The sequence below is a fragment of the Ursus americanus genome, chromosome 20 (assembly GCF_024610735.1).
Source record: "Ursus americanus isolate L20-20 chromosome 20, mUrsAme1.1.p, whole genome shotgun sequence".
NCBI classification, from domain to species: Eukaryota; Metazoa; Chordata; class Mammalia; order Carnivora; family Ursidae; genus Ursus; species Ursus americanus.
The window spans coordinates 51,106,668-51,120,375 of record NC_142146.1 but is presented as its reverse complement, the minus strand read 5'-3'; the positions used below and the strand labels follow the sequence as shown (position 1 = coordinate 51,120,375).

The following is a 13,708-nucleotide window of genomic DNA, read 5'->3' as shown; positions in this document are numbered from 1 at the left end:
AGTTAAGGCCGTTCACAATGAGAGCTATGAAAACATAGTTGCTATGTGACCAAAAATAATTAACCCAAGGCAAAATCCAGTAACTGAGAGGTAAGCATTGGGAGGATGGGGGGCAGGGTACCAGAAAAACGATACCAAACTCTCCTAGCCAATCTCAGGCAAGATTTACACTTTTCCAAGCTGCATTTTTCCATTTATTCTCTGCCATAAGTAGTGAAATAATATCCAAATATTTCTGTCTAACCTGTATTTTAGGAGTTAAATCTCAGTTACCATGAATAAAACATCCTGGCTATTTCTTATGAAAATAAGTAGGTGCAAAGAAAGATATGCATCTAGTGTTTAATTATATAATGAGTAAATTATGTAATGTAATGAGTAAATTATGGAAAGTTCAATTGTAGCTGATGTGTAGTTCAACTGAGTTAAATCTTACCATATTGTTCCTTTTCTAATGAACAAAACCATTTTTTTTCCTGGCAAAAGCCTCAAACACAATTTCTCTCTCTCTTTTTTTCTTTTCCTTTTCTTTCCTTTTCTCCTCTCCTCTCCTCTCCTCTCCTCTTCTCTTCTTTTTCTTTTTTCTTTTTTTTTCTTTTCTTTTCAGGCCCATAATAAGCATCTTTCTTCAAAATGGTTTCCATGATTGGGCTAGAAGGTCTGTGTTTACTTTTTCTATCATTTTGTGATAATACTACATTTGCTAAACAGATACTGTGTAGTTAAAGATGGGCAGCTTCTTGAGTTCTCTAGGAATGTTTCAATGCTAAAGGCCCCAGTGGTCTTTCAAAATGTTTGCTTAATTGAAGCAAAAGAAATAGTGGAACCATTGTTCAGGATAATCAGTGAAAGGTCATTTACATGAAGGGACCATGGTGTAGTGAGAGAAGAAATCCTGGCTCAGTATAATTCATTCTGGGTCCCTTGAGTCCACACAAAAGATTTACCTTTAAGAGGCTAAGTTCCCAAGCCCCCGGTTTTTAGAGAGTAAGTCCAAACTATAGAACCTCTAAATCTTTTATCAACCCACAAAATAACACTATGTTAGAAGCTCAAGTTAGAAGGACTTCTGCAAGCTTTAACATCTGTATTTGGGGGTCAATGCAAAGAAAAGATGCTGGAAAATAAACCCTTAGGACAAACAGAGACTGATTTGGGTTTTCAAATATAATTGTGGCCACACTGAATGTTATTTTGGGAAAAATAAATTTATTTTTAAATTATTTGACAGCAGATCATGTCCAGTTTTTTGCCCTTTAAAAAAAAATCAATCATACTAAAAACATAATTTATTTGGCTATATTATTGTCTCAAAAAGCAAGGCATTAAGGTAAGCTACCTTTCACATTCTCTGATTTCTATTTTAAATCCTAAGTCTTTCTAAGGAAGACATAGCTAGTTCCACATTTAAATAAAAGCCATAATCAGTTTATAAATACAAAAATCTTACTTTTTTTTTAAACAAGGGTGAGGTTTACTTTAGCATTCTGTGCCAAATGCATGCAGTTGAACTGAGTCCAGTCGGTCCTTAATTTTTGCCATGTTACAAAATTTGAGGTTCATTCAAAACAAAGGATACATCTGTTTTCATCAGCTGTTTCTTGACTTTTATTACTGGGACTTATTTTTTAAAATTGTTTTGCCTAGATGGCATTGTTTTACTAGGGATGATTTATTACTCTCCCATGTGCCCACAGAAACTATGTGTTCCTGAAATAATGCAAACTGAATCAAAAATAGGAAGAAAAAGATGGGAACTTACTTCATTTATATTGGATTAAATAATCGTTTAGAATATGTGAATACATTTACATTGTAATAGAGTTTTTATTTATCAACGGGAACAAAAATATGTTCAATTACTCCAAGCTGATATACAGAAAAATTGAAGCATGATCAGAGGACAAAAGGAAAACTTGAGGAACATGAATTTTTGGGATGCTGTTTAAAAAACCAGCTCAAGGGGCGCCTGGGCGGCACAGTCGTTAAGCGTCTGCCTTTGGCTCAGGGCGTGATCCCGGCGTTCTGGGATCAAGCCCCACATCAGGCTCCTCCGCTGGGAGCCTGCTTCTTCCTCTCCCACTCCCCCTGCTTGTGTTCCCTTTCTCGCTGGCTGTCTCTCTCTGTCAAATAAATAAATAAAATCTTAAAAAAAAAAACAAAAAAACAACCAGCTCAAAATTGGAGGATTATCAGCCTAACAGAACATTAACAATGTTTTTACTTATTTATTCCCAACTTTGTTCCACAAAAGATTTCAGGCAGCTTGCCCTCTCAGTGTTCTGTTAAAAATTTATTGAATCTTAACTTTTGATATTTATGAACTAACGACATGTGATGCCTACTTACTGTGCAAGCATTTTGCATATATTTTATGCTAATTTTTCAGGCTAGAAGAGCATATCTTTGGGTAACACAACTTTTGAAGAGTAAAATTTATTAGTTGTACTGTTATCTTGGCATTTATAGATTACTGGATAGCTTGACCATTACTGCCTTCCCTACTTCAATAACAGGAAATTTTTGAGTGTTTGGAAATGTTAAAATAGTAGAATATTTTTACTTTAGACACAGGAAAATATTGAAAAAGACTGGGGAATAATTGCGAAGAGAAAAAGATATAGATAACTATAGATAATGAGCTAAAATATGGCTCAAATCACTAAGAAAATCTTAAATTGTACAGTGTTTTTATTTAATCATGTAACATTTTTAAAAAGGCAAACAGACTTTGTCAGTAAAATGTAGAGCATATTTCACTTCTAGGTAAACTTTTTTTGTGGGTTACTGATGGCCCACAGTTGCTGATACTGAGCTGATATTGGGGTTTTGGACATTTCTAGAACCTCCAGACCTTTGTCAATTCACAAAATAAGCTAACCGGGAAAATTTGAGGAGATACATTGCTTCTGAGACAGCTTGCTTTGGTTTTTGTGATGATTCAAATATGCCTGCATTTGCATTTACAGTTTTTGTCACTGAAGCAATAATAGCTAACATTTATTTAGCATTCCACCTGCCAAGCATTGTTCTGAATGCTTTGTTTTTAACTGATTGAATTCTAATAGCCGCTGGGTGGGGCAGGCACTGCTTATTAATGTTTTATGAACCAAGCCATGCAGCGTTAAGTAACTTGCCCGAGGACCATGACTGGCCATCACAGTGCCAAAACTCAGGAAGGAGCCTCTGAGCCCACTTTGTGGCCACCACGCTACCACCCGTGCCTGCTCAGACAAATGAGGCATCGCTGTGCACGCTTTACATGGTATTGCCACCATTCTGTTCCCTGAGGGTGGGATTTTCTCTGTGAATATTTATCCAAAGAAAATCTTTCACATTTATTCACAATTTGAACAGCCAATACTCTTCTTACTCGCCTTGCTAGTCTCTTACTTATCATTTCTATTTTACATGGAGGAAAGAAAGCTTCTGGAAAGCCAAATACTTAATGAGTCCTTTTTTCAAGAGATTTTATGCAGTGGAACAATTTAGGTTGTTGCTCACAGGTATCTCAGAAAGAACTATGAATCTCTAGGAGGGGCCTGAGAAGTGGCTGGAATGGAGAAATCTAACACATTTTTCGGGCAGACCAGCTCAATCCAACAGAAAAGTAACGCAAATAGATCTTTTATGACTTGGACTCAGTCACCATTTGGGATTTTCTAAAAAGGGTGATTATAAACTCATCAGTGAATAGAATATTTGGAATTTTATCTTAAAGGTTAATACCTCAAATTCTGAATAAAAATAGAAGATATCAAGAATCTTCTAGTCTACTAGGAGAAAGAACCATACACCTCAGCAAGTGCAACTTTACCTGCTCCAAAGTGATTCCCACTGACCAAAATTTTTTCTCATAAATGAGTTACAATTCTCATTCAAGGAGGGCTACATAGAGTGGTATCCCAAACCAAATGGATCCTCTTTTAATGGCATTTTTCTAACATCTTTTTTTCCCTTTTTACGTGGAGAACCAAGAAAGAAAGAGAAAAGAATTTCAGAATATGTCAATGTTACCCATATTTTCATCTTCTATAAATAACCGAGTTGTAAACAAAAAGCAAATGGCTATCTCCAGTCTTCAATCCGCACATCTGAGTTGGGTGACATACACAAAACAACCTGTAATGGGGAGAAGAATTAATATGTGGTGACAGATGCAGTTCAAATGGATTTGGATGTGTAGGAACTTGCTACTTAAAGAAAATTTCAATTAGTTTAAAGGCAATAAGAGAAGCGGCCAATGATGGAAAGAACAAGGAAAGGAGATATGCTGGAGACCAAACTCCATCTGACCTTAGTAAAGGTGGACTAGCATTTCTCTGGGCATGATTGCAAAGGCTTATGGAAAGTCATGTGGTAACAGTTTAGAATGTCTTTCAACTCTGACCAACCAAGGTAAAAGTAGATATTTCCTTTTATAGTAGATCCACAAAGATCTGAGATAAATTGATCAATCTTCCTACCAATCTACCGACCCATCTTCCTCTCCTTCCTTCCTTCCTTCCTTCCTTCCTTCCTTCCTTCCTTCCTTCCTTCCCTCTTTCCTTCCTACCTTTCATCTGTCTTCCTCATTGATTTCAAATTTGTGAATTCACCCACCAGTAAAATGTGTCTGTAACCCCAGATCGATACTGGAGTGCTTCTGAGGTCATCCACAGACATGCACAGAAGAGCAAAAAGTTTGAGTCACCAGACACACAGGTTCCCAGCTGAGGTGGAACAAGGTGCTGTTCTGCCTCCTTGTTTCAGTTTTCATACTGTAAACAAATGTCTGTTCTTTCCACAGTCTATTTAGCGCCACATTCTTCTCATCTTTGAGTTTGAGCCCAAGTGTAGTGCTAAAGTGCTGTCTCACGTTCCCAAGTATCAGAAGGCTGCGATGTGCCTTATGGAGAAAATGCATGTGCTACAAAAAGCTTCGTCCAGGCCTGAGTTAAGTGCTGCTGGCTGTGAGGTCAATTTAAATGAATTAACAATATATATTAAGATGTCTTTACCACATGTAAAACAAGGCTACGTACCAGAGGTTTGTGAGAACCAAACCCAGTAGTTCCCCTAGAAACAGTGTTTCTGTATTTGCTAATTCAGTGCTCACACTGACTTTATAGAATATAACTACCGTGAATAATGATAACTGAATTTGTGTATATACACAGACACACGCAGATACACACACACACAGAGGTATAATCAGTGATATATCACCAACAATGGGAGTCTATGGGGGAGAATGAGTTGAAGTAATTTCCTGCCTTCTCACAGACTGCAGAATAAGGTGACAACCGTCTCAATTTGCTCATTTGCTCTCGATTGAGGGGTTTCCCAGGATGAGGGATTTTCAAGGGTTAGAGCTGGGAAAATCTCAGGACAAACTGGAAAGAGTTAGCCCCCTACTCTAGAATTTCTCGAAGCCAAAGAAGTAGGGTGGTGGTGGGGCCCATACAAACCCTTCAAATCTTGCTCTGGAACTAGTAACCCCACCATCATTAGGAAAGAGACTCATGAAATAAATATACCCCAAGCCATTAAGCACCCCTGACCCCACTCATGCTTCTAAGTGTTCATGAGCAAAACCTGAGGGCTCTCTGGCAAAACTTTATTGAGAAAGCATTAACAATAAGTTCATTCGATTTGCATTTCTAATGGCCCTTGTGTCTTGTTGGTGTGTAGAGACTTCAGAGTTGAGCTGTGAAGAAATAAAATGACCCAATAAAAAAGCAAAAATAGCAGATGCCCAAGAAATTAAATATTTTCCCTCAGGCAGCGAAATAAACTCTTTTCCATTACTTTCTGTACATTGATAAATGACAGAGGAGAGAAAGTGTGAATTTTAGGATTTAATCCAAATTTCCTAAATCAACAAATCCTCAACTTTTCAGAGATTTGTGGCTCTATACAGACTGGTCATTCTCAACCCTGACGGCACATGAGAATTATCTGGGAGGTTTGAAAAAGTCCTATGCCTGGACTCCACCCATTACAATGAAATTAAACTAGAATGGGGGGTGGAGGTGTTACTGGGCATTAGAATTGTTCTAAAAGCTTCTCAGGTACTCTAATGTGCACCCTGAGCTAAGAAGCACTCACAGGGAAGACGGCGTTGAGAAAAGGTCTCAGGAAGCTTCTAGGTTCAGCAGAGAAGAGCACTGTAATCAGCGGGTGATGCCTGCTGTGGGTAGAAGACAGGGAAGGTTACAGCACATGGGGCTGCACAACAAACCATCTTCTTCAGTCCAGGAGAAGTGGAAACATTCAAACTCTGGAATCAGTCTGCTCTTGTTCTCTCTTGGCTCTGCTTTTATGACTCTCTAACCTGTGTAACGTGGGTCTAGTGATGAACCCCCTTGTCATCAGTATCCTTCTCCCGATAGCCATTTTGCAAGGCTTGTTGTGAGGATTGAGGCAGCACATACCTGGTACATGGTGGATGCTTCATAAAGAGAAACTATCCTCATCCTTACAGGCACCCACACTCTCATTTTTGGCCACTTTCTGAGCGGCATTCTGCGATCCTGACAAAGACCAGAGGAGCTATATGAGGTGGGAGTAGCGGTATTTTAAAAACAAAATGAATAACACCGATAAAAAGGAACGGTATGGCCAAGGCAATTTTGTAAGCGCATAATCTAGTTCAGGGGTCAGCAAATCGCTGCCTGTGGGCCGAATCTAACCATACCCATTCATTTACTTATTGTCTGTAGCTGCTTTCCCACGACAGAGATCATACAGCCATTAAGGTCAAAAATATTTACTATCAGGTCCTTTACAGAAAAAGTTTGCTGACCCTTGATTCTAGTTCATCAATTCTCAGTGTGGTTCCTGGACCCCCGAGACCCCTTCAGGGGATCCGTGAGGTCAAAGTTATTTTCACAATAACACTCATACATCACTGACCGTTCATGCTGTGTTGACATTTGTGCTGGAAAGACAACAGTAATGGCAGGTAGAACTGCTGATGCCTTAGCGCCAATCCAGACAAGGGCACCGAAATGCACTCTATGTTCTTTGCCAGCACACACCCGCAGGAGAAAGCAAACAAAAAGCCAGTTTCACTTAACTCAGGGTTTCTTAGCTTTGGCACTGTTGACATTTTGAGCCAGATAATTCTTGGTGGTGAGGGGCTGTCCTGTGTGATGTGGGATGCTTATCAGCACCTCCAGCCTTCGCCCACTACAGGCTACCACCCTTCCTCCCACTCCCCAGCTCTGACAACCCAAAGTATCGCCAGACATGGTTGTTGTTGTTGTTGTTGTTTTAATTTCTCAGTTTTAACTTAATACATGTGACAATAGAGGGCAAATAGGAATAGATAGAACTCAGATAAACAAAAACTCTTTGGGGTCTCCTATCATTTTTAACAGAGTAAGGAGGTTCAGAGACCAAAACCTTTGAGATCTGCGGCTCTATTTTGTACTCACAGTGTATTTATGATGTCTATATCACTAAATCAAAAATAATGAAAGGAAAAGGACCATGTAACTGATGATGAAGAAGATGTAGAAACAAGAAGTAGAAAAATATGTGTGTGGGTGGGTTGGGGTTTTTTGACGGGAGGGACTGCGGGGACTGCCAGTGAGGACACAGCTTTAGAGACAGAGAAGGCATACGTGACCTTGAGCAAGGCAGTCTTCTCTTTGTGCCTCAGTTTCCTCCTTATAAAATGACAATGATCACAGTACTCACCTCAGAGTATTATTGGGAGAATTCCATGAATAAACACGTAAAAAGTGTGCCAAATAGGCTTGGCACTTAGATTAAGTGTACCCTGTGGGTCAGCTCTTTTTATTTTTATAATAGTTTGACAGAATGGATGAGGTCAGGCCTGCAATTAAGGCATACAGGTGCTGCTGACCTTACCCCTGGCGGAATGACTGAAAGCAGAAAAAATGAAGTCACTGGCTCCCCAGAGATAAAATATCATGGAACTGAGAAAGAAATCAGAATCTCCGAACCCCCTTCCTACCCTAACACCACACTTTCTAATCCAAAATCACATCTGTTACCCCTGTAAGGTACATGGACATTCTCCAAGGTTTCAAAACAAACGATGTGAGGTTGGCTTGGTTTCATATGTTAGTTTCAGAGCAGTTGTAATTTTTCTTGTTCCTGCACTGTGATTAATTTTCCCTTCAGCTCAATTTGGCTGCCAGAAGATCAGCCAGAATTATGTTGGTTTCAGCAAATACCCACAGAGTCCCTTTCACCTCTAGAAAGACACATGCTTTAAAGAAGGGCCTTGCTAGGGACACCTGGGTGGCACAGTTGGTTAAGCATCTGCCTTTGGCTCCTCTGGTCATGATCCCAGGGTCCTGGGATCCAGCCCCGTGTCAGGTTCCTTTCTCGGTGGGGAGCCTGCTTTTCCCTGCTGCTCCCCCTGCATGTGCTCTCTTTCTCTCTCTGACAAATAAATAAATAAATAAATAAATAAATAAATAAATAAATAAATAAAATCTTTAAAAAAAAATAAAGGGCTTGCTAATTTTTCTGGTGAGAATAATCCTTAATAAAACCATAAGGACATTTCTTAGATATGCACATGAAACGTTTATGGCATGGCTTTAAAAATGCTGAAGAAGAGTCTGATTCTGAAGGTGAGGAAGGAAGTTATTTGAAATCTGAAATTACATTCTCAGCAGTGAAGTGCCCCATCTCCCATGTTCTCGTATCTTCCTAACCTCCCTGTATCAAGTAGGACAAGTTTTACTGTAGTTGTTTTCTGTGGCTACTGAGAATATTGGGTTTCTAAAACCCAGTTAAATCCAAATGTCACCCTCACTGTAAGATCTGACCACCCTACACTATTTAACATTGACTCCCTCCCTGCAACTTCCCATACTGCTTCATTTTTCTTTGAGGCATATTTCTTCATCCAAAACATGATATATTTTACTTAAGTATTTTGTTTATTATCTGCCTGCCTCATTGTGATGGCAGGGGTTTTTATCCTTTTCCTTCAGTAATGTATTCCTAGCTCTGGAAACCGAGCCTGGCACATGGTAGGGACCCCCACATTCAGCTTTTGCCTTTCAATAGGGAATGGAAAATGTCCCCGTGATGCATTGCATACTGTGAATTCACATATGGAGACCTTGCATGAATGAAAGCATCTATGTTTTGCAAAATAACCTATTAGACTCAAGAGCATTTAACTGTCATTCTGCAACCTGGCAATTCTATGAGCCAAGGTATAAAATGGGCTGTCAGGAACTTGTTCCAATGGTCTCTATTTTTTAGTCATATAATATTTTATCCTTTAATGAATAAATGTCTCTTTAATTAGATGTCCAGCTCATGAAGTGTGAACCCCTTTCCATACACCCAGAAGGAGCACTGTGACTTAATGGTTCTCAAGAAATAATTAAGGGATCGGTTGGCAGCTGTACTCCACATCCCTAAGAGATGTGTTCCAGTGCCATTTTACATGAAATCTTTGAAAATCTAATTAAGTATTAAAGACTAGGAACTTCACTACTTAAATCTGTTCTGTAATAAGTATTTCTTGTAAAGCACAAAATTCCTTTGCAATTACATGTTTTGTTAGTAAAGTCATATTTTGGCATATAAGTTTTGCTTAAATGAGTGAATCAAGACTTATCCACTGGGTGTAGACCTTACAGACTCAATTCTGTGCCAGGCTGATGATTGATGTTGAGAAATAGCCCCCTTGGGAGACTTGATTGGTATATATAACCATTAGTGAATTATAAAGGGAAGGGGGAATTGCAAGTCCCTCCAAGGCAGAGTCCACCTCTTATTCACCTTTGTCATCCAGACTCTAGCGCAAGCATATTATAGGCATGCAATACCTACATGGTGATTAACTTAGAGCATGAACACACAAATGATCAAATGCAATCAAATACTAACAAGACTTTTTAAAAGTCTGTAACACAGTGAAAATTTAGACAGAAAAGATCACTAGGAATGGCTTCATGAAAGAGATAGGGTAGGAGTTAACGTCGGGAAAGAAATTAAGGCTTCAAGTGCTAGAACAAAGGGTAGAAGGGAATATCTAGCTAGAAAAGTAATTTGGACCTATACACCTCTCAGTCACAAGGATTTTGAACATCAACTTCCAGCATATATTTATTTATAATTATATGTATATTCTACTGCATTAACATAGTGAACAGTTTTTTAATACATTTAAAAAATAGTATTTTAAAGGGGGAATTAAGATGAAATAGGCCACATTTTAAATTATTTTTATTAATTGTATATCATCATTTATATTGGATACAAATCTACGGTTCAATTATCCCTTGATAATTTTCAGGTTTTTTGGCTAACTTCCAGTCATGTTGCATTAAATCATGGCGCCTTATGGTTCATGAAGAGATAGATATAGGAGGCCTATTGGCTAAGACGTTTGCTTGTTACTCACTCATGCCTGCATTATTCATATTGTCCTTCATCTTCCGTTTCTCTGAAGGAACCTGTTTAACTTACTTGTGAGCATTAACTTGATTAAAGGTAGCTAATATGATCTGCTCACTCGACCAGGCATATATTATCCGTAACATGTCAAAAGATGCTTAAAATGAACAAATGAGTGAGAACACCCTGTGGAGAGGAGGTAAACCTTGCACACTCTGGCACCGTCTGACAGAAGGATGGATCAAGGGTGCCACTGATCAGCCTCCCCCTCGCAGGCAGAGTTATTGAGGCACAGACATGGAGACTGGCCTGAGGAGGACACAAAGAGGGAAGAGTGGGTGTGTGGCGTCAGATCTTTAATGGTAGTTGAGAGGTTTTGACCTGACAAGATAGGCAAATGAGGCTATTCATGTATGTTTAAGAAAGAATAACATGGAAAAAGTTTTAATTTAAAAGAATTTGTCCTGAAAATCAGAAAAAAAGTTAAAATCTCAAAGAAGGCAATTCAGAGGCACTGCGAACGAGACATTACTTAGCTTTAGCTAGCTCTCTCAACTCCCCATAGAATTGTCATCTGCTAGTCGGGGACTATGTTTTCCTTTCAAAATATAAATTTTTGGTTTTCATTGTTCTTTTGTTCCCCACCAGACTTAATTGGTGTATAATTGACTGGTACAATTGTAAGGTATTTAAAAAGTACAATGTGATGATTTGATATACGTATTCATTATGAGATGGTTCCCCTACATCGAGTTAATTGATGCATCCATCACCACACATATTTACCTTTTTTGGAAGGTGAATGAGAACATTTAAGTTCTACTCTCTTAGCAAATTTCAATTACACAATACCATGTTATCAACTGTAGTCACCATGTTATACATGACCTTATTCAACTTAGAGCTGAAAGTAAGCTTGTACCCTTTGAACAACCTCTTCTTAGTTCTCCCACCTGGCCCAGTCCCCCCCAGTCCCTGTTTCTATGAGTTCAACTTTAACATTTGTTTGTTTGTTTGTTTGTTTGTTTGTTTGTTTCCACATATAGGTGATACCACATGGTATTTGTCTTTTTCTGTCTGGCTTATTTCACTTAGCATAATGCCCTCCAAGTTCATCCATGTTGCTGCAAATGGCAGGATTTCCTTCTTTTTTTTTATGACATGATTATGGATGAATAGTATTCCATTGTGTATATAGACCACATTTTCTTTGTCCATTCATCCTTTTATGGACACATTGGTGGTTTCCATGTCTTGGCTATTATGAATAATGCTACTATGAACACAGGAGTGCAGAAATCTCTTTGGGATACTGATTTTGTTTCCTTTGGAGAAATACCTAGAACTAGGATTGCTGGCCAAATGGTAGTTATAGTTTTCATTTCTTGAGGAACCTCTATACTGTTTTACATTGTGGCTGCACCAATTTACTTTCCCACCAACAGTGCACACTGTTCTTCATTGTTCTTGGCAGGAGAGAGCCAGGAGCTGCCTGCCATTCCTGGTGAGTCAGTTGGCCAACATGGAGCATTCGTTTCATCATATTCTCCTGCTGGAGATTAAGAGCATCACTGATGCTTTCTCCTCCATCCTGGGGCCTCAGAGCAGAGATATCTTCCGCATGAGCAACAGCTTCACCACCATTGCCAAGCTCCTTACCCAACAACTGGAAACTGCCAAGGCCAGAAGCAGCAGGTGAGCAGGAGTCCCTGTGTACCTCAGGGACGTGGCATAAACCCACAGAGGTGTAGCACAGACAGTTAGTGACTCAACTTCCCAAAGAAAACCAAAACCACTATTTCAGTGCAGAGTAACTTCTGAATAAATCATGGCATTTGCCAGAATTTTTTCTAAATCTGTGAAAACCAGAATGTAACAAAAAAAATCCTAAAAAGTGCACAAAATGTGGCAAAGGAATAAGAATGTAATACAAATAATGCTTGTATCTCTTACTTAAGTCAAGAAGCATTTAGTAATTGCTTACTCTTACCAGGAACTCTGCTAGAAGCTAGACATAGAGAGCAAGATAAAACATATTCCTTGTACCCAAAGAGCTCACTATCTAGTAGAGGAAATAAATATTTAAGTGGGTAATTAGAGAACAGCGGGAAGGTCATGCTTAATTAAGATGCGGTCAAGGAGTATGGGGACACACAGATAGGGATATCTACTTCTGCATGGCATGAAGAGGAATAGGAAGCTTAGATCAGGGAAGGCTTCCCAGAAGAGATGATATTTTGAACCAAGTCCTAAAAGATGACCAGACTGTACCAGGCTATCTTTTGGGCAGCATGTGAAAGAGCACACTTTCTAGAAACAGAAGTCATTTTGTATGGGTAGGGCGTGTGTTAGAAGGAGAGCAACATCAAATAATGCCAATGAAGTGGTAAGCAAGGACCACATGATGGTGGGCTTGACACCTTCCTAAGGAGTTTGAATTTTACTCTGTAGGCTATGAAGAATCATTGTGGGGTTTTGTACAGGGCAGGATATTGTCAGACCCATGTTTCAGGAAGCTCACTCTGATTCCGGTGAAGAGAATGTCTCAGGAAGAGGAAGACTGAAATCAAGTTCAGTGAGGGAAGGACGGAAGAGTGTCCATGGGTATTAGCCATAAAGAAATTATTGAAAATTGTGGTGAATGAACCACTAGTGGTATGGGTGGAAAGAAAACAGAATACTTGGGGTTGAAGGGAGAGAGTGGATAAAATGTATCAAGCTGGCCAAAGTTTATGAAAAAAGTTCTTGGGAAAAAAAAGATCATGTAAGATTAAGGGAGGGTTGTATTTTATTTAGCTATATTTTGAATAGGGAAGCACTTGGAAAGTTTTATAACACTTAGAAGTTAAAAAAAATGGCTTCCAAGATGTACTCTCATTTGGTCCTCATAATCGCCCCTCAAGGTAAGAAAGGCAGATATCATCATTCCTATTTTACAAAAGAAAAAATACTTCTATTTTTGAGGTGAGAGGTGAGTTAAATGTCTTCCCAAGGTTAAACAGTGACTAGGTGATAGGATATGGACTCAGACCTTATCTTCACACCATGCACTGGAGGATATTCAGTTCTAGAGAAGGAGAAGGGCCCATTTGAGACCAGTGTCAAATTTTTTGAGTTTTGGGGATATCAAATGATGCATACCATTTCCAGTGTGAATTAAAGATTCCAAAAATGTAAGAAGCCATCTTGACAAAATAGTGAGCATTTAATCATCAGGGTCCACTTTCTGTATAGTCTGGCTCAGAGTCTGGAGGTTCCAAGAGATATAAAACACCATCCCTGCCCTCAGTGGATTCGCAGTCAGGTATGTGAAGGGACTTTGGTAGAA

The 13,708-nt window shown here is 39.0% G+C and overlaps 1 protein-coding gene across 3 annotated transcripts in view; it reads left to right on the top strand.

Moving 5' to 3' along the window:
- Positions 1-13,708, top strand: part of VEPH1 (ventricular zone expressed PH domain containing 1) — a 224,923-nt gene that overhangs the window by 84,649 nt on the left and 126,566 nt on the right. For all 3 annotated transcript variants that reach the window (XM_087870310.1, XM_045811893.2, XM_045811845.2), the window contains one exon: positions 11,855-12,075. In XM_087870310.1, the coding sequence (XP_087726436.1) occupies positions 11,855-12,075 (221 nt within the window). The remainder of the gene's footprint in view (positions 1-11,854; positions 12,076-13,708) is intronic.